Source organism: Neopelma chrysocephalum, unplaced genomic scaffold (assembly GCF_003984885.1).
Source record: "Neopelma chrysocephalum unplaced genomic scaffold, ASM398488v2 Primary Assembly neopelma1_147, whole genome shotgun sequence".
Lineage (NCBI taxonomy): Eukaryota > Metazoa > Chordata > Aves > Passeriformes > Pipridae > Neopelma > Neopelma chrysocephalum.
In genome coordinates this window covers 450,793-475,782 of record NW_020897809.1, presented here as the reverse complement: position 1 = coordinate 475,782, position 24,990 = coordinate 450,793, and the positions used below count along the sequence as shown (strand labels likewise).

The 24,990-nt window shown below is 50.8% G+C and overlaps 1 protein-coding gene across 2 annotated transcripts in view; it reads left to right on the top strand.

The window, feature by feature from the left end:
• BSN (bassoon presynaptic cytomatrix protein) overlaps positions 1-24,990 on the top strand; it is a 69,611-nt gene that overhangs the window by 13,534 nt on the left and 31,087 nt on the right. For both annotated transcript variants that reach the window (XM_027700578.1, XM_027700577.1), the window contains exon 2: positions 10,746-11,528. In XM_027700578.1, coding sequence (XP_027556379.1) covers positions 10,746-11,528 — 783 coding nt within the window. The remainder of the gene's footprint in view (positions 1-10,745; positions 11,529-24,990) is intronic.

Genomic DNA, 24,990 nt, shown 5'->3' with positions numbered 1-24,990 from the left:
AGCTGCTCTCAGGCTGTTTTTACTGAATAAAGCCATGCAATGTCTGTGGTCTGTAGGACAGCAAGTAATGGACTTAGACTGCAAGGGAGATTTAGGTTAATATTTTGGGAACGTTTCCTAGCAGTGAAGATGGTTAAGCAAAAGCCCCTTTATTCCTCCTTTTGCCCCCCCCCCCCCAGTAAATCCACAACTGATGCAAAGTTTTAAAGAGCAAATTAGACAAACATCTGTAGTCAGCGATGCAGACTTGTTTGATCCTGCCCAGGCCAGGGGATGGATCCAAAACTTTTCAGAGGCCATTACAGCCCTCTCTCCTTGCTGCTGCAGGACATCAGGGCAAAAGCCTGAAGCCTTTAATATGCCTTTGTTGGGACAAAGCAGCAGCAGGATGCAGGAATTTCTACTGGAGAGTGAGGAGCATCGCAGGGAAAGGCACTGCAGGGTGCCCAAGCTGGAGGAAACCCACCCAGTGCTTCTCCTCAGCTTGTCAGAGAGGCCTAAAGATGCTCAAGGTTTGTGGTAGGGCCCCAAGCCCTGTGGGAAAGCCTCTTGCATCCATCTGGGGTTGCTGGAGCCAGGAGGTAGTCTGTGGTTGGTAGAACAGTTTTTACAAGCTTTCTCAGTGCTGTGGTTTGTTACACCTCTACTGTGGGAAGGGGGCTGCCTGGAATGGGTTTGTCATGGGGTTAGGATTAACCCTCCTTCTGGACACCTTCCAGGTTGTTCTCTTGGGTCTCTCCCATCCGAGTGTGGTAAGTCCTGGCTGGGTGGGACCCTTCCTCCCCTTGACAGTGCTTCTTCCCCTGCCTCCTCCACAGCACCCTGAGTGTTGTCCCTCATGACAGCCCCTGTGGGCCTCCATCCTCCAGGCACTGCATCCTGCTGTGCCTCACTGCAGCTCTTCAGCTCGGTCACCATCATCTAATGAAATTCCTGGACAAACCAGTACAGCCAGCTTCCAAGGAGGGCTGTGTGGAACACCCAGCTGTGTCCGGACCCTGAACAGGACAGGGGGATGTGCTATGGCTGTCTCCTTCCAGGTGCACACCCAAACTTTGTGCCTTTTTAATTTGTTCAATATTCGCATCCTCGGAGCAGCACAATAACCTAAATGAAGGTCTGGGCTGTCCGAGGGGTTTCAGGGAAGATCAGACCTGCCCTGGGCAGCCTATTGCTCTTCTGGCCAGTGTTTAGTACCCAGCCAGGGTGTCTTGGGATAGTGGCATCTGTTTGCATTTCCTTTGCTGCAGCCATAGATTTGTGCTTCACAGATTGTGTGGCTAGCTGGATTATAAATTATTCATGGCAGGCAACTTATCGTGTTTATCTGGAATAATTGAGCAATTAAGTCTGTTTAGGTATGTAAAAAGATTATGCAATGGCTTGTCTGTCTTCAGGCCTTAAATTCTGCAAGAGCATTTGTTACATATTTAATCCAGAATAACAACAAAAAAAAAGGCTGAAGATACACTCTGCTTTGATGCACTGATCCACTATGATGTGTTTATTCACACAAGTTTTTTATTCCGGCAGCTTCACTTATAAATACAACACTGGCCCAGTATAAATGAGACTTAACTTGACTCCTTCAGTCTGGGGGAAGTGTGAGGCCATAACACCAGGTCTGTGACTGTGTCTCTGAAAATACTTTGGGCTATTCATGCCACCACCAGGATTGTCATTAGTGTTTAGAAACCTCCATCCTAGACACGTAGGTCAGAGGATCGAGCTCCTCTCCACCCTCACTGCTGTGCAGTACTCAGATGTTGATGCTGCCAAGGTAATGCGAAGTTTGGGTCGTGAAAGGACCTTTAAATATTCAAGAGTGTTTAGTTTAGTCCCTGAGCTACAGCCATTATCTCCCATTGCTTTAATTGTCCAGAAGAGTTCCCAAAGGAGCCAGGAGCTCGTGGGCAAGGCTGCAACAGGGACCACTCAGAGCTGAATAAATGTGAGCCTTGCAGTAAATGGATGATTTTATTCTGTGTTACTAATAGTAAACTGGGCTGGTTTTAAATTAGTCTGTTATGAGTCTCTATTTACTGAGAGCAGCCTGTGCTCTTTATAGCATTATAGCTGTGAATTGCATCGCTGCTGCACAGGGCACTCCGAGAAGCCCCGTGGCCTCGTGTATTCCTCTGCTTTGGGCAGGAGGTGCCAGAGAATGGAAAGTTTTGAGCTCCCCTGCTCCCTCCCAGGCTGCTATTTTAGTTCCGCAGGAGACAATGAGTGAGCAGGACCGGAGGCTCCTGTTACTCGGGACGTCCGTCCTTCTGCTGGCGGCAGGGCACGGGAGCAGCAGCAGAAAAAGGCAAAGCAAGCCATTAGGCTTTCCTTGGCCGAGAGGGCTCCCGTGGAAGTCCCGCATTACGGAGCGGGAGGGACCTGGGGCTGCACTTAGAGCACCTCGGCGTGCAGAGCTCGGGAGGTTAAAACCCGGGGTGAGCTCTCTGCCATGCTCCCTGCCCGAGCCCAGGGCACAGCATCCTCCCAGCACGTACAGACGTCCAAACCTTTCATGCGCTCCTGCGGACGGGGAACAAAGGCTGTCTAAACAGGAGCTAGTGAGGCAGCAAATCGCACAAGAAACCTTCCCTAATGAACTGGAAGGACTTGTCCCTTCGCCTCGGGCGGCGGCACTGCCGGCGTGCTTAGCTAGTCAGCGCCTTGTTTGGCGGGGGGACCCGCGCTCCCGGGGGGGAGCAGAGGAGCAGCAGTGGGTCTAGCGCTGGAAAGGTTTCCTCTGCCCATCTGCTCCTCTCCGCCAGCAAGGGAGAGTAGTGAAGGAGGGGATGCTCTCACTTCCCGGGGAGCCAGCGGCTCCATCGCTGCCTTAGCCATGGGGAATGCTGCCGGGGAGCACCGTCCTGCCTGTGACGGCGGATCGAGGTTAGTTGCAAAGCTGTTGGGCATGCAGTTGTTTCCTTTGATCGTTTGCTTCATCCCCGTGTCGGTGGCTGCGTGGTGTGGGTAAAAAACGACCGAGCAGCAAGGCACAGGAGCTAGAGGTCGCTTTTGAAACCCAGAGGGTCTGTGGTGGAGGTCACTGCCTCCTGCTGCTGCCCTTTGGGGAGAGGAGATGTGCTAGAGCAGCCTTGGGTTGGTTCAGGGAGCGCTAACCAGAGAAAGGAAACTGGTGGAGAAGTGACTCATAGGATGAAATGGCACTGTCTTATTCCGCAGCTCGATTCTCTGGACAAGCACGGTTTCCCATCTGTTATTTGCAGAGAAGGAGATGAGTTTGGGGGTTGGTTCCTCTCGCTCGCCAGCAAGCGAGCAAGTTGATTATTTTCTGGCAAGCATTAGCAGGATGATTACTGACGGCTCCGGTGGCTTCCCCTTCTGGGCAGGAGTGCCAAGGACTGGATTTTATTTGTATTGAGATGTTTGAAGATAAAAGATGAGCATAAGGTGGCCTTTTTCACAAGTGACTCGGTGCCTCGGTGACCAATTCCCCTGTCAATTAAGTGCCGAAACACTCCTAATTGCACATTTTCTCTGGAGCCCTGGGTTCTCCTCAAACTGTGCTTTAGATTTGGACCAGGAAGCTTCAGCCCACGCTGCCTGCATGTTTGCATCCGCCTCCTCTCCACCTGGATGCAGGCGTGAATTCTGGTGATGTCTTGACATGCAGCATGGCCCCGGGCACACAACAGCTCCCGCACCCTGGGCTGCTCATGGTCCTCCAGAGGCACCTCAGGAGACTCCATCTCCTGGTGTTATCCATCCCCCCCCAGCTCGGACCCTGGCTGGTACACCACATGGCAGCCTCCCACGGGATGCTTTGCAGGCTCCTCACAGCATTTGCACACAGGCTGTGCACTGATCCAAACAACAAGGCCTGCTTTTCCTACCCTCCACACGCAAGTTCTGTGGCAAACTGTCCCTGCACTGCTGGAGGAGAAATCAGCAGTAGAATAATGGAATCCTAGAACCTTGGAATGATATGGGTTGGAAGGGACCTTAAAGATCATCTAGTTCCAACCCCCCCCCCATGGGCAGGGGCACCTTCCATTGGATGAGATTGCTCAGGGCCCCATCCAACCTGGCCTTGAACACTTCCTGGGGTAGTTTAGTTCTGCTTTAAAACACAAACCCCTAAGTTCAGAATAAGGCATATATTGGTGTTTGTTGTGTGCTCCACCAACCAGTCTGAGATGGTGTGGGAAAATGGGAAAACTGATCCACACGGTACCTTTAGCTTTTTCCATCTGCATCAGAGCTGCATTAGCAGCTCTTCCAGGATTTGCTGAGCTTTCCCTGCTCTCCTGCAGCCATTCTCAACTCATGCCTTCCCAGCAGTATCCCAGCTCCCCACCACAGCTTGCTGTTCCCTCTGTTCTCTAGCCGAGGGCTGCCTTCTAGCACTGCCTCTTCCCTTGGATCAGGATGTTGTTTAATTGCAGAGTACGTGGCTTTGCCAAATTTCAGCACGACAATGTAAAACACAAGACGTGCCCCCAGAGAGCTCCTCCGGAGTGGATCCGGGAGGCACGGAGGGAAGGGACATTTTGCTGACTGGCTGATTTCATGAGACAACAGTTCTTCATCTGCAGGCATTGCTGCTGAGCTGAAGACACTTAAGGACACTCTCAGGCAGGGCACTGGCAGCTCTTGGGAGAGGCCAGGCTGTTGCAATGCTCCTCCAGGATAAGCCAGGAGCAGCCATTAATGAAACCCTTCTCCATTCAGTCAGTGATCCTGGTGTTGAGCCTCTCTATTAGCCTGATTAGCACAGTACCTTCGTTACCCACTTCCAGCTTGGGTTATTTTTATGCTCATACTGGTGCCTGCGAAAGGCAGAGGAGAGAGCTGTGACCATGGCCTTGGGGTGCATCTGCTGGGGAGTGGCTTCATCTGGGGGGGCTCTGGGGCAGGGACCGCTCGGGGCTCTCAGAGTTGAAGAGCTGCTGCCAAAGGTTCACTGTCGTGCTCTTCCCAAATATTGGGTTGGGGTTTTTTTTCAGGATTTCCAGTTTTGTGGAGTATTAAATACACATTTTGGGCAACTCAGAGAAAACCCACGCTCCTTTTCTCCTCTGATTTCCCACGAATTTGTCTTCTTGTTTTTCTGTTTGTTGTGCATCCCGTTGTCTCACTCCAGAGGAGGAGCATGGGTTGTATCTTCTGCTGAACAAAGCTCCTTTTCTCTGTCCTGTTCAAACTGGTTACCCTTGGGTGGGATTGATCACGCTGGACTCAAGATGACTTCAGAGCTGTTCTTCCCAGCCTAAAATAATTGTTTAAAACAAGTCAGATGGGCTGTGCCCAGTGGCCTCCTCTGACACGAGGTCGTGTAGCCTTTGTCATGTAGACCTTTGTCGTGATGCAAGGTCAATGGCTTTGGCTGCAGTGAGATGGTGTAAATGGGTAGAGCTGCTGAGGAAGAACTGTTCAGTCTAAAGTCTCTAAAGTCTTAAATATGATCATCTAAATATGGTGTCTCCTATCCTTTTTGGTTTTGTTATTTTTCTGTAGTAGGATAGCATCCTGGGTGACCTCCAAATGGTCCAAAATAACCAACCCTCAGCAAAGACAAAATTACTCTGTATTATAATCCTAAATTTTGGCTTGAAAATATCTTGGATGTTCAGTTATGAACTTTTTCTGCTTACAGCACTCATTTTAAAGCTTCTACCCACTGCAAAGGCTGAACTCGATACTTGAGATACTTCTAGATCTGTATTGTCTTACCTCGGGAGAACAAAACAACCTGCATATAACCAGCTCTTCCTCATATCTCCTGGTAACAAATCCTGGGGACAGGCTATTTTCACATAGTTTCCTTAAATAGGTGGTGTTAGAATAACTTTAGAAGCCTTATGAACTCAAGCTGTCTCTATCATTTCAGATCATTTTTAAATGGGTGTTTTTCCAGAGGGTTCGGAAGCTGCAGTGCACAGGGACAGATTTTGGTCCCCCTTACGTACCTATGCAAAACCCTGCTCTGCAGAGGGTCAGGATCTAGCCCATCAGACCTGTAATTTTATATATATATATTTGCTGAGCTTTCCCTGCTCTCCTGCAGCCATTATATATAAAAAATATATATCAGTGTTTAAGTCTGCCTGGGCACAGCCAGCACGTGCTGTGGATATTCCTGTTACAATTTTTTTTGAGGAAATGCTGATTGGAAAGTTTTCATTCCTAATGGGATTTGCAGATGGTTGGTGCTTACAGGACTGCATCAAGAGGGGGGAGGCACATCTGGCAGCTGTGACCCCGCAAGCACCGCCGCTTGCTGACCCATCCATGCATTGGGGAATAACAAGATTTGGGAGGGGGTTTAGAGGAATATACTGGGGTGTTGGAGGGGTCTGCAGTGGGAAGGGTGAGGCTGGTGGTCGTGGGTGTGTTGGGCACTGCGTGCAGGGCTGGGGCAGGTGAGGTATTGGATGCAGACATTCCAAATGTCCGTAAAGATTGGATGGTTCAAGCAATCAAAGTTTTTGAGATCAGAACGAGTATAAAAAAACCTATAGATGAAAGGCCTGCAAGCTTTACCTCCCTGAGTCTTCTGCTGAGCCCAACAGCATGTGTATAATTTGTTTTAATGGTTAGAAACATCTGCTGTTAAAAGTGATGCTTAATATATTTGGCTTCCATTTCCAGTCATTAGTTCTTTTTATGCCTTTTTCTGCCTAATTAACAACCTTTTAGTACCTGATATTGTTTCCACTGAATGTGCTGCTATATCGTAATCAAGTCACTTCTTAATCTTCTCTTTGATAAACGAAAAAGATCAACCTCTTCAATTCTCTCATTTCAAACATTTTCTACATCCCTAGAATGACTCTTACAGATCCGGTCTATATCTCCCGCAGTGTTTTACTAATCTCCTTAAAATGTCGGTGTGGAACCGTTGAGGGCTCTGGAAGGAGTCCCTCGGTGCTGGAAGAGGAGTCTGAGCCACCTCCTCACTCCTACTTCCAGCTCCAGGCTTCCTGCACAGAGCAAGTGCAGGTTTGCCAGGCAGCAAAGACTCATCTTTGTCGATATTTCACATATGGGGGGCTGGAACAGGATAATCTTTAAGGTCTCTTCCAACCAAAACCATTCTGATTCTGTGGTTTTACCGAAATCCACCGTGTGCGAGTGGTGTTTGCCACAGTGAGCTGATGATACCTCGACACTGGTGAATCCTCTTTGTCCCCCAGCTCAGCCAGGTAACTAGTCCGAAATCCATTTAGCATATTCACAATTCATATTCTGTAGTGCCTTTTTTTTTTTTTGTCAGCATGTCATACATTACTAGGTCAAAACACCTTTTGGACATCAAGGATATTGCTTCTGTGCATTACTAATATCAAATGTGCAGGGAATAAAATCAGGTTTGCTTTGCTGTGACCTATTTTCCTAAAACCACGTTGACAGGCATATATATGAGTGTCCTTCAGTTCTCTGCCCTGTCTTTCTGCCTTGGACAGATGTCTGGCTCTCTGTCCCCTTCAGGCCATACCTTTGCCTTCTTGGATATTCAAGCAGAAGACTCTTCCAGACTTCTAAAATTTCCTCTTAAAAAATGAACATCAGCACGCAGCAGTTTTCTTAGTTCTCTTAGATCTCCTGGATGCAAAATTATTCAGATCTGCCAAATTTAAATGTCTTCTGGTGCTGGTAGATGTTGTTGAATGTTCTTCTCAATTGCTAATAAGTTGGAAGCACTTCATCCTTATAACGAGCGTTATCCTGCTTGTTCCCCAATGTTCCAGGACAGTAATTACAGCATGTCCATCATATCTGTCTCATTAACAGCTCCCCCATCTCCACCCAGTGATGGACCCCTGTCCTTTCTAGGAAGAGCCTGGGTGTAAGTCTTTACTAATCCAACCCCTGAAAGCTTTGATTTGGTGGAGAAATGGGCGAATAGGACCCAAAAAGAGGTGAAACTGGACTATTTGGTTGACCTGCATCACCATCCTCCAAACGCTCCTCTTCTTGCCTGCAGACTCATCATGCAGGGAGAAAGTGCTCCAAAACCAGTAGAGAAGTAGGTGAAAGAATATGAAAAGAATCATTTATCCTATTACTTCTTCATCACCCAGGCTTTTCCACCCTCCTTTCTCTTTCTTGGGGAAAGGATCTTTGGCAAGATGACTCGGCCCTTCCTCTTTGCTATCTTCCCTCCAGCATCCTTTAAGTTGTCTTTGATCTGTGTAGCCCACACAGTGTGTCATCGGTTGCATCAGTGGAGGCCGGTCAGGCAATTTGTGATAATCCCAACTCAATTTACATTTCAAATGCTTGCTCTGGGAGCCCATCTCCCCACTGTATTCCCTGCAGCTTTCTCCTGCTCCTCAGGACAGACGTTCCCCAGCAGTTGCTCACTAAGTCTGCAGAGAGCAATTGGATGTTCCCTATCCCAATGGATAACCCCCTGGCTTTTTCCTGTCTGGGTTACCGGTTCACTGTGGAAAGTGGGAAAGCTGCAATGACCGCCTTGTTCCCCAGTCCTGAGCTCAGGGAGATCCTGGTGGGCTTGTCCATGATCCATAGGCAGCTTGCCTGGCCACGGGACCTGGGCATGGTGCCTCCCAGTGCCCAGGTTTTCCTACAGGAGCCTTGGCCAGGGGCAAAGTGGGCACTGTGTGTGGCACGGGGAGGGGATGGATCTCCTCTTCACCCCATTTCCACCTCACCAGAGGGTCTGGGTAAGGAGATTATGCAGAGAGGGAAGATTTGAATTTCTTGCATCCAGGGAACAAGAAGCTGAATAGAAAGGATTGGTTCTCCCTTAATTTGAGCTGATGGGGATGGTGGGCAAAGCTGATGGGATTTTGGTAGACACTCTCTTGAAATAGAATAGTGGGAAGAAATTCCAGGGGGTGTGACAGCAAAAATAACGCAAGAAATTCTGGATGTCAGAAGAGAGACAGCAAGACCATAAAAATTATAAAAACCAAAGCACTATTTTCACAAACTAAATATAATGTGGCTCATTTGGAGCAGCTTGGAGAAACGACAATGTGAAGCAAAATTGCTGGGGAAAAATCGAGGCTGCTTTTTCCTCGGCTCTGAGTGAAGGACTCGAGCGGAGGCTGGTGCAGAGAGTGGCGTGGGAGCTCAGCAAGCACAGTGAAGGGTGGGAAGAGCACAGAGCTGACATGCAGCCAGGATTGTAGGGTGTTAGGAAGAGCTCTGCTGGAGATGAAGGGCCAATGCAGAGCCTTGGCACCCAGCAGGTGCTGGGAAGAGAGGGAAAGGGGCATGGTGGGCAGGTGGATATTTGTTCATCCACACCCCCCCCTTAATTTGAATCCATCTTTCCTGGTTGATCTGAATTTCCTCTGGTTTTGAAAGTTTATTATTTGAAGGCTGGGCTTTATGAGAGCCCTCCTGGGGAGGGGACCTGGAAAGAGGGCTTAAGGGCACATCTACCTCTTGAGGACTCACCGTCCTGTCCCATCACAGGACCTGCCATAACACCCAACTGCATCTCTGCAGGCAGCTCCTTTGAGCAGAAAGAGGTTGAAGCATGCCTGTGGTTGGAGTGCAGGGGGAAAATCCCTGTGGCCAGGTCATGAATCACCTGTGCCTCCAGCCGCAGGACCAAAAGGCCTTGCAGAGCTGGAGCCATGGGGCTGGGTGAGGAGATTAATATCTCTGCAGCAGGGATTAAGCTGAGCCTTAGAGGTGATCCTGGAATGAGGAGACGGCTTCCTGAATGAAAGGCAGGAAAATCCACATCTTGTGCAGTGGATGCCAGCCCACGGGATGTGCAGCCCCTGGAGAGCACAGAGACTGGGAGCTGTCGGATGCTGCTTCTGCCTGGCTCTGGGTCTGCTTGTCCTGGGTGCTGCTCCAGTTTTTGGGAATGTTCTGGTCCTTTTTGCCACCTTAGTTGCTTGTCTTGGAGAACTGTTTTGCAAGCAGACCTGGCTGTCCTGCTGACTGTGCTGTATATTAATACTTGTGGAGCCACTGAGCGTCCTGGTGATTCCTCGTGTGGAAAGGCTTGTACAGCCTCTTTAATTAACTTAATTCAGACATTAGTGTGTCACAAGGAACGTCTCTCGAGGGGGGAAGTCTTTCCTTTATCACCACTTAGCCAGGGAACATTATATTTTTCATTTGCATCCAAAAGTTCATCAAAAGGGCAAGAGTGAAAATTAACCCTTTGCTCCCTTTGCCTGCCTGGCAGTGAAGATGCATCATGCAAGGAGAACGCACTCCTGCTGTCCCTTACAGGGTTCCAGTGCCAGATTTTGGGGTGGGATATCACAACCACCACACCGATTCCAGAAAAGCCATCTCTGCTGGCCCTGGAGAAGTGTTGGGGATGGCACAGTGGTGTTTCCTATGGGAAGCACCCAGGGTCTGAGGGGTCCTAGCAGTTTTCTGTGCTAGCTCTGGTCACCAAGCAGGAGGAAAAAATTGGGCATTAGGGGAAGCAGGGGGGGGCCATGAGCCCTGGGAAAGGCCCCCTTTCCCCCAGGGAAGGCAGGGCCTCATGGCTAGCAGTCGCTTCACAGCAGAAGCCTTGGAAGCAGACCAAGGATAATTAAAGCTGGCGTTCACGCTGTCGTGCTGTGCCGTGGGTACCTGTGACAGATGGGGGCTGCTCGCCCTGACTGCGAGATCCTGGTAGTGAAGAACATGGTACCAGAATGTTTTTCAGGGGCTGATGGCTGGTTCCTATGGCTACGTGGGGTCTGCTGGGGGGAAGCTGGAGGTATGCTGGGGCTGCCTGCGGGCGTCTGTACTTGCCCACCGCTCACTGTCCGTGTCCTCTCCTTGTCTCGCAGGTGAAGGAATGGCTGTGCTTGAACTGTCAGATGCAGAGGGCACTGGGGATGGACATGACCACCGCTCCTCGCTCCAAGAGCCAGCAGCAGCTGCACTCCCCTTCGCCATCCCCCTCCCACTCCCCAGCTAAGCATCCGCCACCCTCAGGTCCAGATAAGACCCCTCCGGCCCCCCGCACCCAGCCACAAGAGCCACCCAAACCTCACCCCACCACGCCGCAGAGGGAACCGCCTGGCCAAGGACAGCCAAAACCTCAGGAGGCAGCCAGGTCCTCCCCGCAGCATCAGCCAGCCAAGCCTTCCCCCTCCGAGCAGAGAAAGGCACCGGGAGATGTCGGGGCGAAGCCTGCAGCCCCGGCTCCCGGGGCTGGGGCACCAGAGCAGCCCCAGGAGGGGCTCACGGGGAAGCTCTTTGGCTTTGGGGCATCCCTCCTCACCCAGGCCAGCACACTCATGTCCGTCCAGCCAGAGGCCCCCCCTCCGAGCCAGCCATCCCCTGGCAAAGTGCCTCCAAAAATCGTCTTCAGCGATGCCAGCAAAGAAGCTGGTCCCAAAGCCCCGGGGGCACAGGGCCGGGCTGGTGCCGCGCCGGCCGCGAAGCCGAGCAAGCCAGAGCAGGGTGTTAAGCCGAAGGAAGTGCCGAAAGCAAGGGTCTCGTGCCCCCTCTGCAAGGCGGAGATCAACGTGGGCTCTGGCGAGCCCCCCAACTACAACACCTGCACGACCTGCCGGCAGCAGGTCTGCAACATGTGTGGCTTCAACCCCACGCCTCACCTGGTGGAGGTAAGGGGGCTGGTGGGGGTGGGTGTCTCCTGGCTTGAGGGTGCGTGTTCTCTACTTGCTTAAAATGGAGAAAAGATGATGTGTTTGCTTTCAAAGGTCAAAAAAAACCTTTAAGAAACTGCTGAAGCCAAGTCGTTCCTGGGGCAAACCCCAGGGCCGTAGGCCACGGTCCTCCACCAAGTCTTAGCAAAGACTTGGATTTCATGTACGTACACTGATTTCGTGCTGGTTTCATGTAAGGTGGCTTTTGTTGAGGGCACCTCTAGCAGTGCCCACTGCTCCCCAAAGGTGTCCAAGGGTACGGAAATAGGAACAGGTCATGCAGGTGCCAGAGTTGCCAACAAGCATCCTCCTCCTGGTGCTGTGGATGGATGCCTTGGCCAGACTTGAGATGAGGCTAATGAGGGATGTTCTGCAGGTCCTGAATCCTTGAATGGTGAGGGTGTAAGGAAAGTGGTATGGGGAGGAAAGTGTCAGGATGTCAGCAAGAAGAGCCTGGGTACAGGGCAGGGGAGTGGGCTGATCATGGGATGGATGTGGGGATGCCCGCAGTGCTGTTTGAATGTGAATTGTGTGGGTGTCCTGCAGCCTGATGAGATGGAGTGCAGGCAGAGAAGAAGGCAGGTTGAGGTGGTCTGCAGTCCACCTAGTCTCATGAGCTGTAGTTGAGGATGTCTCTGAATTATTGTGCTGCCTACCCAGATCATCTTCCCAAGCACCAAAAGGGCACCTTAGCCAACTTTAGCAAGTGGAGAGGAAAGTGGTACAACTGGGTCTCAGCTGGAGCATCCCTTCCACCTTGGAAGCTAGGGAGGGAGATCTTCCAGACCCTTGGAGAAGAACTCTGTTAAAGCCTAGACCCTCACCCCCTGCTGTATAAGAGATTTGAGACCCTGACCAGAGGAGGCCCAGGGCCTTTCTCCTGAAGTGCTGCATCTTGCAGCCAGCAAGACACGGAATCGATACCATCAGCACATGGAGAAGTTAATGAGAACTTTAAATGACCAGAAGTAGGATTGCTAATCTTGGCTCTGTTCCACGGCAGATAATTACATTTTATGTCCCTAGCTCCTCCCTGCAGTTTCAATTACACCCAGTAATTTTCTGTTCTTCTTGATGCTGCTGCTGCTCACGGTCACGTTGGTGGTGGAGGAGAGACACTCTCCCAGCATGTGTGTGGAGGTGCAAACTCCCCAGATGGCCACCTCCTTGCTCATAATGCTGTTTTCAATGCCAATGCTCTTCTCCTGCTCATTGCTCCCCCACTGCCCCCTCCTTACCCGAAGGGCTCGAGTGAGGAAAGAGAGTGTCCAGGTGTTTGGTCCCTTGAACCCTGTGTTGCTATGCCCTTGGGCAGTGATGTGGTCCCAGGCTTCAGAAAGCTCAGGGGTTGGTGAAAAGGCTGTAATGTTCTCCCTGGCACCTGGCTGTTAATTAATTAATTAGAGAATTAATTTGGGGTTGTGTTGTAGCCAATAATGTGGTGCTCTCTGCAGGTACCAGGGAAAGGTGAGCTCTCCCTAGCACTTGTCTCCAGGGTCACTAGCTGACACCTGGGATTAAATTTCAGATTTTGAAGGCTGGACTCTGCGTGGGCTCCCTCAGCTCTTGAGCAAACACCTTCAGACACCTTTGGCAAACCCACCCTTGCACGTACGTCTCTCTTAGTGTTTCTTGCTGCTGCTCATCCCTGCAATATCCACATACCTTCACATACAGTGAAGGCCCACAGCAAGGTCCTGCCTGGGCTTTGTGTTGTCATGGGTTTTGTTTCCCTTTACACAGAACCATTATCCAGTTCAAATGGTTCGGTTGGCTTATGGGATTTATTTTTATAAAAGTTGAGAAAGAAATGCAACACTTGAGCTGTGAATGTTCTTAACAAAACCTTTCTGAGGAAAGGAAAACATTGCAATGTCTGTTAATGTGGTCGGGCTTTAGGTTTGCTTGATTTTCTGGGAAAATTGCTCTGTGGTCTGATCTCTTTTTGCCTGCAGCTCACATGGGCTTGTCCCAAGCCCTGAGATTGATGCAAATACCAGAACTCACTCTTTGAAGTAGTGAGCTTGATCCATTAATTGCTTGATGAATTAGGACCTTGGCTATAAGCTGCCCTTGGAAGTTGTGTGAAAACTAATGAGGGATTTGAGCCGTGGTCTGGTAAGTGCGGAGGAGCACAAGCTGCGGGTGAGACAGCAGCACCCTCTGTACACACTGAGGGAGCCTGGGCAAAGGCTCCAAAGCCTGCACTCTGGCTCCAAACAGCATCAGTCACAGGGAAGAAGAGGGCATGGCCCACAGTGGCCTGGTTTTTGGAGAAAGGACAGAGTGTTGCAGGAAAACAGTGCAAAAAGCATGCATTTCCTGCAAATAAAGCTGTATTATCATTGCAAACAGTCAAGGCTTTGTCACAGTGTTGTCAGTGCACTGCACATGGTTATAGTTTCATAGCAAAGCTGTGTAACCATCTTGGGAGGGGAAAAAACCCTAAATAATGTTTGCATCCTCATGGAAGATAAGTATTTTTGCTGACGAGCTCACTTCCCCTGCCAGCGAGGCAGGACTGAACTCACAGTGCAGGACACTGGTCTCCCTGTGCCAGTGTGGGCTGTCCCTGCTCGGTGGGAAGCATCACTCAGACTCAGTCTGGTACTTGTTGGGAGGCTGGTGATCCCAATAGTGCAATGGGAGCCAGCACCTCTTCCCTTGGGACCTCAGCTCCTTGGTGGCATCCCACATAATGCTGAGGGTGAGGAGAGTTCCAGCAGCCACTAACTCCAGTGCTTTAGCTTGTGCTGACTTCACATCCATCGTGGCTGTCCAGGAATAGTCCCTGCAAGTGGCTGAGGTGGATCTTGAAGGGAGCTTTGACCAGAGCAGATCCCTGGGAAGGGAACAGGAGGTATGGAGGAACTGCATGCTTAGAGAGACCCCGTGAGATGTACTGGCCTGCTGGTGGAGGTGAGACAGTGTTAGGCTGTTGCCTGTGTGTGTTTTTACCATGTGGATAGGCAACCAGCGGGACATGGCAGGTCCTAGCTGGACAGAGAGTCAGCATTACAAGAGGCTACTGGTCCAACCTCTGGGCTGCTCTCAGTGGAGCAGGGGGGTGTGGGAGGTGTTGCTGCCTGATGATTGCTGTTATGAAATGGGGGGAAGAAAATGGAGAGTGAAATCCAGAAAGCAGTGAAGGCTGTTGCCCCTATTTGCAGCCCCCTAAAACTTCTGATTTCCCTGGAAAAAGATGCATTATTATTTACCCATGGCATTTTCATCCCCATCCCACTCCTGATCTAAAGATGGAGTCGGAGGCTCTGTGTCCCTGCCGTCCCCTCCCACCTCTGCAGCTGCCTGGGGAGGTATCCAAGGAGCTGCCTCCTCCCCAGCGCTCCATTCAGTCAAGCACACTCAAACCTACCAAAAGAGAAAATATTAAAAGTGACTTGCACTTGCACTAAAGGTGACTTGCACTTCCCTTGTGTTCTCTGCACTGCTGTGGACTGATGCTCATCCAGGTGAAGGTTGCCCCAGGAATATCCCACCTGTGAGCAGCTGGGTAGTGCCTTTGAGCCCAGAGCTTCCACGAGATCCACCAGCAAGGCTGGCTTTGCTCTGGCCGTGAGTCCTGGTGGGGAGGGTCAGAAGGTGCTGGTGAGGACTGGGAGCCTCAAGCATGTGAAGAGTTCAGGGACAAGGACAGCATTTTGGCAGCACATCCTAGGAGAAATGTGTTGTCTATGGTGGTCCATGGCACTGGAAGCTGTAGGTGACCAGCAGAGGAAACCCAAAAGCGTGCCTGACCTCCACTTCCTTTGCTTGCTCACCATGATACGCATTACCCAGCTTTAAATAAGTTGTTTATGTGAAATACCAGGAGTACAGGTGCCAGCTTCCTCCCACTTCATCACACCTCCTCCAGGAGCTGGCTCCTGGGAGCAGTACCATGAGCTATTCCCAAGCCAGGGCTGACGCTTTGGGACTCTCCCAAATTCCCTACAGCCTCAGCCTTGTGCCATGCAGGCAGGGAAGAGGTTTTTGTTGCAGTAAGACCAAGTGCTGGGCTGTTTTGCCTGGGATTTAGGAAATCATGCCTGTTTGTGGCAGAGTCTGCTGAGGGAACAAGTAATCTGGCAAGAGCTGGCTTGCAGTGTGATTGCCCTGTGCTGGCACGATGCTCTCCCAGTAACCCCAGTTGACCCCAATTGACTCCAGGGGTTTTGTATTAAGGAACAAATGAACTATGCATGTTGTGTTACTAAATAAACATGGCAGGATGCCCCTTTGCCTAATTAACCAGCCTGAAACAGGAGCAGTGACAAGTTTCATTGCAGAGCGCTGCTGATGTCCAGGTGCCAGGCTGTGACCTCCAATGGGTACCTGATCCTCAGGAGGATCCTCTTACGGATTTGTGGTGCTCACCACGCCACATCCAGATCCTAAAACTGCTTTTTTTTCTTGTTTTCCCTGTGCATTGTAAAAACACCATCTCTTTTTTATAACACTTGTGTTGTCATGGGCAGTGCTACTGCATCGCCCTGTCTGGTCTCACCCGTTACTGCTGTTGGGTTCCTTATTACGTGTATTATATGCATATATAATATAGTATATGCTTATCACAGGGGGAGGCACTGGAACAGGCTGTCCAGAGGAGCTGTGGATACCCCGTCCCTGGAAGTGTTCAAGGCCAGGTTGGATGGACCCTGAGCAACCTGGTCTAGCAGAAGGTGTCCCTGCCCGTGGCGGGGGGTGGACCTAGATGGTCATGAAGGTCCCTTCCAACCCAAACCATTCTGTGATTTTGTGACTATCCTGGATGTGGTATCACAAGATGCAGGAGCAGCGTTCGCTTGAGCCCATCATGGGACATGTTCCCGTTCTGCTGCTCCGCTTGTACCTGCAGCCAGGTACAAACCAGCCTGTTTGGATGGATTTCTTGCAGCTTGTGAATCACCCTATCAGATACTTTCCGGAAAGCTCTGGACCTCTCTTTTCATCACGCTCCAAGACCTCACGCTGCGTAAAATTGGTCCCTGAGCAGAACTGCTCCCCAGGGTGGGATGCTGCACTGCTCGGATTCAAGATGCTGATGCCGAGGATGGGGCTGACCTGCCCTATTTGCAGAAGCTGCCTTGGCAGCTCCTGCACTCGGCTGCAGGGAGGAATGCCTAGGAAAAGGGGCTTCAGTGACATGGAAAAAGCTCCATGAGATCAGCCTTTGTGCAGAACAGGGTGTCGCTGCCGCCAGCCGGAAGATGGGTTAGAGAAGGAGGGCTGAGGAAAGGTTTTGTGCCAAAATTATTTTGGTGTCGGCACATAGATTTCATGGAAGAGCTAAAAGAGAACAGGGAGGAGTGTCGGGCTCCTACCTCACCTGCCCTCGCTGCAGGTGGGGGCTGGCAGCCATGAGCCCATGTTCCACTCCCAGTGTGCTGTGCCTCCCTGCCCCCTTCCCAAGGGTCCCTGCTCTCACTGGGAATGTAATTAGCTCCCAGACAAAGAGGATTAGCTGGGTTAAGAGAGAGCCTCCAGCTCAGCACTGTCCTGAGATGGCAATCCCAGCCCCAGTCTGGCGTCTGGGGCCACTCCCCCCTCCTTCCAGGGGGAAAAGCAGGATATAGGTACCTCAAGAAGAACCTGCCTTTTGCACAGGTAGTGTCCATGGTGGGGATCCAGCAGCCCCCTGCTGTGGGGAGCCCTATGTCCTTCCTCCATGCAATGCTCTGAAACACTTCTCAAAGAGCCACCTACCTGTGTGCGGGGATGGGGAGGGTGGCAAGCAAGAGACAGGCACCTAAAGTTTGCAAACACCATTTTTCCATAGGAATCCAGGTCCTGTTACTGACCTGTTATTCCTTCCAGGCTCAGAGGGCTGCAGGACGCCAATGGACACACTCTGTGGTCCCTGATGAAGCAGGGAGCTGCTGTTGTCAGTCACTCCTTTGAGGCTGTTTTCCCTGAAATTGGGTGTCCTGCAATGACAGCTTGGCAGGGTCCCCAGGGCTCAGATAGGCACTGGCATGGCCCAGTCCTCTCTCCAGGGACAGGAGGAGAAGCAAGGTGACACACTTGAAGGGGGGGCAGGGGGTTAGACCCCAGAGTTTCCTGCAGGAGGAAGAGGTAGGCAGATATGCAGGCCACAGAGTGCAGCAGTTGCTGGGTTACTCCTTTATTTTTGTGTAGAAATGATTTTAAACAATACCCCAGCCCCAGGGGTATAAATATTTGGGTCAGTCACATAAACTTAAGTCAAACCAAGAGCTCTGCCTACTACAGCGTGAGAGGAAGGCGGCTTCGATGGCATGAGCCCTCAAATCCCGTTATGGGTTGGTAATTAACAGCTCGCTGTGACTCAGGAGTTTCCGTGATGCTAAACCTGCTGTAATTAAGCTGGTTCCTGCTGCTGGGCTGGGCAACATGAGGCTCTCCACTGGCTCCTCCTGCAGACACAGGGCTGGAGTGGGGTTGGGGGTCAGTGTAACCCAGTGGACCAGTCTGAGTTAAGAGTGGGGTCCCATCTGATGATGGATGTGCAGCATCCATGGCTGGTCCACCCATGCAATCCATGTTTCTGTGCCGGACCCCACTGCTGCTTTTTCTGCAGAACCCCAATAAGGTGTTAGCTCCATGCCTGCTGCAGGCTCTTGTCTTCTGCAGGTTGTCTTTGGAGGTTCTAGGACTGCTCCACACACTGGGCTTTGCCTTGCTGAGCCTGCTCTCAGCTTCTGGCCACTTTAAAATTATCTTAAGAACTGCTGTTCCTTTCTTTAATCAGTAAAAAAGCCCAGAGCTCCAGGTTCCTTTCCTCCTTTAGCTGCAATTATATTATTAAGGGACAAATGTCAGCCCTGCATGAACCCTGCTGATTGATGATGCTCTGGCTGCAGCCGCTGCCCGCTCTGCAGATTGTTTTCAATGGTTCATAAAACCAAACTATATTTTCAGGGGGGTGACAGTGGCTGAGCGAGGTAAGGGATTTCTGCCTTCTAAATGAAGATATATTTGAAGTGAACGATACTTCCCTGATGCCAAGCTGGTTTTCCAGAGCACATTTGCTGTGCCCTAGGGTTTGGAGCTGCTGCCTGTTGTATTGCTGTGCTCCTGGGCTATCAAGCTGCCGGGGCCAGCAGTGCCAAGGTGTCTCCGGAGCTGTCTTGCTGGGTATGTCAAGATCAAAGCCTGAGTGCTCACCATGGCTCAGGCAGTCCAAAGATTTGGGTTTATAACAGGGAGCCCTTTGGCGTTAGGGGGTCAGTATTGCTTCTCGGCCAGCCCATGGTGCTTGATGTCAGGTGGGCAGACGTGATACCTGAGTCTTCATCACAGATGTACTTCAGCAGCCTGTAAGAGCTCTTGGAGCCACCACCTCACTGCGGGTTCTGCTTTAATTGATGGTGAAACTTCATCCGTGCGGTATTGATCATGGTATTTCCTAGAAAGTGACAAGGAAAAAGTTAGGGAAGTGCTTCCTGCCCATATAACATGGATAGATCTTCCTGGCAGCTCCTCTCCGCTGCTAAGCTTTGATTGCTTTTCCCGGCAAGTGCTTATTTTTGGTAGGTGTTGCAGATCTCCTTCTCAGGGGTGATGGTGTTCTATCTGTGAAGCTTCCATGGCACAGACTCATCCTTCAGAAAGTCGCTCAAGCCATCCTCGAGCAGACAAGAGAGGGACTGTGACCTTGCGGCAGGGACATGGACACAGACGTATGGGGCCGTCACTGCCAGGGGATTGGATATTCCCTCCAGTCGAGTGCCATGAATATTAAAACTCACCTACCTGAGAAGGGCCTGAGTAACTTTCCATCACCCAACTGAGGTTTCACAGTTTGGAGCTGCTCCGGGAAAGGCTGAGAGAAGATCAATAACTGCCCTAACGCACCTCATTAGGGACTCTCTTGACCTTGAGAAGCTTTAAAAAGAGTTACTGTTGTGCATATGAAAGGTTGAAGGCAGCAAAAATAGGCAGTGGAAGCACAGAGAGGAAGCAGGACGAGCAAAGCTGCCGTAGTGTTTTATGGATATTAGAAAAGGTTTCATATGTATGTGCTGGAGAGAAGAAAAAAAACCCACAACAGTTCATTCACAAAATTCAGGTGTACCTGTTTTTAGCACAGGGTTTTCTGCCTTTGCTCTTCAAGTCAGCTGCTGTGCTGGTGTGGCAGCCCTGGATCCCCGTGCCTTGAGGAGCCCTGTGCCTCTCCAATGCTTTGGGCAGTGTCAGGGATATCCACTGCAGGACCAACTCAGAGACGTCCTTGTAGCTCCTCAGATGAACTCTCACAGGGAGCTGGTGCAGACCTCAGCAGACACCTCACTCAGACACACAACTGGCATGGGGGCAAAGCCAGGGGTTCCCATGGCATCCTCCTAAAGGTGTGCCAGATGCAGCAAAGAGCAGGAGATGCTGGAGGAAGGCAGGGGAGGATGAGTGCAATGGTACAAGGGAGGTCTCAGTGGAGTGAAGACAGCCTGGACATTCGTTCCTGCTCCTGCTGTATCTTGCATTGAATGATCAGTGGCTGAACAAGCTCAGAATCAGTCCCCAGTGCAGCATCAGCAGGTTATCACCAACTCTGCCCTGGGAGAGTCAGTGGTGGGATCACAGGGATCTGGATCACATATGGATCATGTCAGTGATGGGATGGCTCTTTGGGGTCCGGTAGGACATGGTAGCACTGACCCCTGAATCCAGGCTGCTTTAGTGGAATGTGTGGCCTCCTGTATCCTAGACCCGTCCCTTGCCCTCAGCAGGAGCTGCTGGTGGAGATGAAGAATGTCTGCCTTGGTGGGCACTGCTCTTACAAAAAGTCTGTGCAGGAGGTCGGGTTGGAGGGGACCTCTGAACCTGCGTGCTCCGAGGAGCACTGTGGGGACTGATAGTGCCTGGGCAGGTACCAGCAGCAAACGGCAAGGCTGGTGGGACCACCTAAATCAGTCTTGGTCTAAAGCTACAGTGGGCAGAGAGAGAAATAGTGGGAGATGGCGAGAGGGTTTGGCTGTTCAGCTTCTGGGAGCAGGCACAGCTTATCCTGATGTGCTCACAGGCCATTATACAACCTGTATCTTTCTTCTTTCTATTTTTTTTGTAACATGCCATGTTAGTGCTTTATTTGGGAACATGTTGGGACACTTAATCGAGCGTTTAATTGGCTTTGTAACAGTGGATTTCTGAGAGGGCTGAAGGAGGAGGCAGCTTTAGGCCCGGGCTGCAGTGGAGATGCTTGGTTTTCCAGCTGTGATGGGAGCATCTCAGGCTGAGTTTTCTGGTGTTGATCCACCTTGCAAAGCACCATGGTTTCTCTTAGTGAGCTCAGTGGTGTTTTGCAGTTGCATCTCACAGTATTCAGGATCTGTAAAGTTCCATGGAACAAAATAAGAGAGAGGAGAGTGGCTGCCAGTAGTAAAGCGTGTGAGCATGCTGGGGAAAAGCCAGTGGGGATGCTGATGATGGGATGTGATTGTTGGGGATGGGTTTTGCTAGCTCAGACCAGGCTCTTGTGTTGAGTCCCTCCTTCCCACATCCAAACTGTGTTGGTAAAGTCCATGAGCAGGACAAGCCCGTGTGGGCAGTGCAGCCGTGGGATGCACTGGAGGGATGTTGGTGCCATGCTGCTGAAGGAATTCAAAGTCTTCATCACCATGTGTGTGCTAGTGAAGGCTATGTCCTCCTCCAAGGAGCAGTACCGAGTAGTTCAGCCTTCAGCCCTTGCTGTGTGCTGGGATGCTCTTTTTTCCCAACTATGCGTGTGCTGGGTGAGCCATGTGAGGTGAGGACTAAGATCCCATCTCCCAAGAAGTACATTGAGTGTTGGAGAAAACACTGCTGGGCAAGAGAAGAAATTACATTTCTTTCTATGGAAAGAAGTGGCATTATCAGTGTGGTTACAAGTGACTGCCTGGGAGGTGGCCAGCTGGGTGTTCCTATTCTTCCTCCATTAAATCATTGAATCAGCATAGAATCCCAGAATGGTTTATGGGGGAAGGGACCTTAAAGCTCATCTAGTTCCAATCCCCATGCCATGGGCAGGGATGCCACCCACTAGATCAGGCTGCTGGTGGGGCTTTGCTGGAGGGACACAGCCTGACCCTATCAGGGTGGTGGCACTGCCAGGAGGTGCAGGATGGGGAGCTGAGCCATCACCATCGTCCCTCTCCTCCAGTCTCCCTCCTCTGCAGCGAAAACTCTGCTCTCCTGTGAAACAAAACCTTCCTCCCCAGTGGAGAGGGAAGCCTTGTATAATTAATGCTGTCGGGGCAATCAGGGTTCTGCAGTGCCGCAGTGCCCGGGACTCACCCGAGCTCCGGTGCAGCATTCCCTCCACACAGCCATCCTCTGGGCAGCAAGGAACAAGCAGTGTGAGCCAGGGCACTTCAGCCTCTCATTTAAAAACATAAAACCCCACAGCATGTTAAAAGGCAGAAAGCTGAATGGACTGGGAGGGTGCACCAAGGAGCTGGCTGCTCCTTCCTCCTCCTCCTGGCCTGGTTACTGGGCTGATGAACTGGGGAAGGTGGATGGCACGAGCCTGAAGCAAAAATAAACCCCAAAGTGAAATAGAAAATGAAAGCAAGCTCGTTCTTTGAAGCACACCGAGGCTCTGAGCCCAGGAAGGTCTCTGAATGGATATTTTGAGTGACATTTCATTCTTACATTATCCAGACCGGGTTTCAGTCTCAGTGATGGATCTGTTAGCATGGCCTGTGACCACCTCACAGCCACCTTTCCAATGATTTTTCTGTCACAGGGGTCAGGGACTGAGTGGTTAAAGGCCTTTTTGGTTGACATTTGCTGCTTAACTTGAGAGAGAAACATTTCATAGGGACAGTTTGCAGAAGCCAGGTGCCCATGTGGCACCCCAGGGCAGGTGCCCACTGGCAAAAACAGATGCTAGAAACTGGGGGTTTTTTATCATTTATTCATAATTATTTTCTGCTCTCCCAAAGGAAGTTCTTGGGATGGCTTCTGGGGACCTGCATCCTGTTGTATGGAGGAGTTGGGTACCAAACTTTTACAAGCACTTTGACCTCAAGGGGGTTCATCTGCCTCTTCTCTGCTTAAAAGCCTTTGCACGGGGACAGGTCCCTTGACCTTGTGGACCCTGGCTTCCTACACCTGTGCTTCTGCACAGAGCAGAAAAGAGAATGACATATCCCTGTATTTTCCACTCCCCATTTGTTTTCCAGCCCTCACTGAACCTGTTCAGGGCAGATCATCATCCCTGCCCCTGCCATTTAAACCAAAACAGCTTCGTTTTCCTACATGTCCTTATTTTTTTATGCCTAACAGCATGTGCTCCATTGGGCAGAGAAAGCCATGCTGCAGATTCCTCAATGCTAAGACAGGATTCCTTATAAACCCTGATGCTTCCATGGTCTCATTTTTCACATAAGGCTGTAAACCAGCTCCTTTCCAAGGATCTGGAGTGTAGGAGGGATTAGCCAGGAGGTGCCATTATTAACATAAGTGGTTGTAATTGTAAGCCAGGGCATTAACAGAGATGCTTCTACTTGATCCTACAATGATTGCACTCTTTTCCATCTTCGATTTTTATCCCGTTCCTGCTCCAGTGAGTGAGTGAAAAGGGTTGTCCAGAGCTTGGGCTTCCGCTTTTCCTTCCCTCGTGTGTTCACCCTGCAATATTTAGAAGGCACAGGCAATATTTAGAAGCCCCCGGGGCATAAAATGCTCCAGCAAATGTTCAATAGATCCCTGGGAAAATGGGGAATTTTTAGGAAATGTCCCTTGAGAAGCCGACAGAGCTGAGGAGGGTGCCAGGTGCCAGTCTGGGGAGGTGCCTCCTGGGGCTTGCCTGCTTCCTAAGGACACATGCACACTGTGTTTCTGTCTGCTGTGAGGGTGCTGAGGCCCTGGCACAGGTTGCCCAGAGAAGCTGTGGCTGCCCCATCCCTGGAAGTGTTCAGGGCCAGGCTGATTGGGGCTTGTGAAAGTGTCCTTTCACAAGGGTTTGGAATAAGATGATCTCGAAGGTCCCTTCCAACCCAAACCAGTCTGTGATTCTATGACCTCCCAGCACAGGCACAGGCACAGAGGGAAGGCCAGTACCTTTCCTTGTCCTGTGCCCCCTGCATGTCTGCTCGGGGCCAATGGCATCAGCGTGGTTGCTCTGCCACCCAATTAATTTTAATTTAAAATCCCCCAAATTTTAAAGGCAATCCTGACTGGGCATAAGAAACTGGATAAGAAATGGGACACAAAGTTTAAAGAGGGAGAGGAGCCACGGCTTTGCTGTACCCTCAGGAGACTGAGCGGGAGCTCATGTGCCTGCCCTCTGGGAAAAGGACATCCAAAATTATTTATTACTTTGTACTTTGCCAAGAGTTTCTAAATATGCTGTTAGAAATGGCACCTAGAGAAGTGAAATCTCTTAGAAAGTACGCAAAATGAGCTGTTACAAGTAAGCAGCCCATTAACAGGAATGCTGGCACCTTCTCTCTGGGGAAAAAAGAATCCTGGTTTTGGATTGTTAAATGCTTGTTTGCAAACTGAGTGGGGGTTGTTTCATAGTCCTGGTGCAGTCACAGCCAAACACGGTTGCCTTTCTTTCCTCTGTGAGCAGTGGGGAGCTGGAGTCCCAGGCGAGGGCGATGCCAGGGGCCCAGGAGTTAAATGTCCCCCCAGCCTGGGAGTATCAGCTTAGGAAGCTCAGCCAAGGGAGCCTCCTGTACTGACAGAAGGGAATAGCAAAGTTTTTCTTAAAAATTGCTTAAATTCTTTATGTGGCAGAATGAAATTTGCTGGTGGGGGGCAGAGGTGTAGCCCAGTGCTGGATTCACTGCCCAGCTGAAATGCTTTTCTCTTCTGAGGCTGTTCCTAGAGCTGATATTTAAAGCTGTTCAGGAGCTCCTGGAAACGATTCCCCGACAAAGCAAATCGTTTCAGCTAATTAAGAACCTGATGCGAAAGCCCCAGGTAATACTTTGCGACTTAAACAACTTTCTGGGGCTTTTGGAAGAGAAGCAATTTTAAAGGAGCAGCTGCTGGCATTATGTTTTGTGTGTTGGAGGGCAAGGTGGAGGCACACGGATCTGGGGGGATGCAGCTGTGGTTACTGTGATCCTTTATCCTGCTGGTCACAGTGAACATGGAACCAGGTGAAGGGGAAAGGAGGAACGCTGGAATGTCATGGCTCTTGTCCCATGAGGATGGAGTATCTGAGCATCCCAGTAGCTGCACTGGTGGGGTACAGCCTCTGGGGTGCAAGGAGGCTGTGCTGGGAGGTGGCACAGTGCTAAACCATCTTCCCAACATACCCTGCAGTCCCAGCTCAGTGCTAGACCGGTCCCTGCATGCTTCTGTCCTGATCCCCACTTGTGCAGAGGCTTAGAGAGGAGGAAAAACCAGGGTGCTCTGCAGAGCATCCCCTGTGTTTCAGGCAGGGAAGATCCAGCCCTGAGAGATGTTCAGGCTCAGCCATGCAGAAATCGATGGTGACACCAGGGAA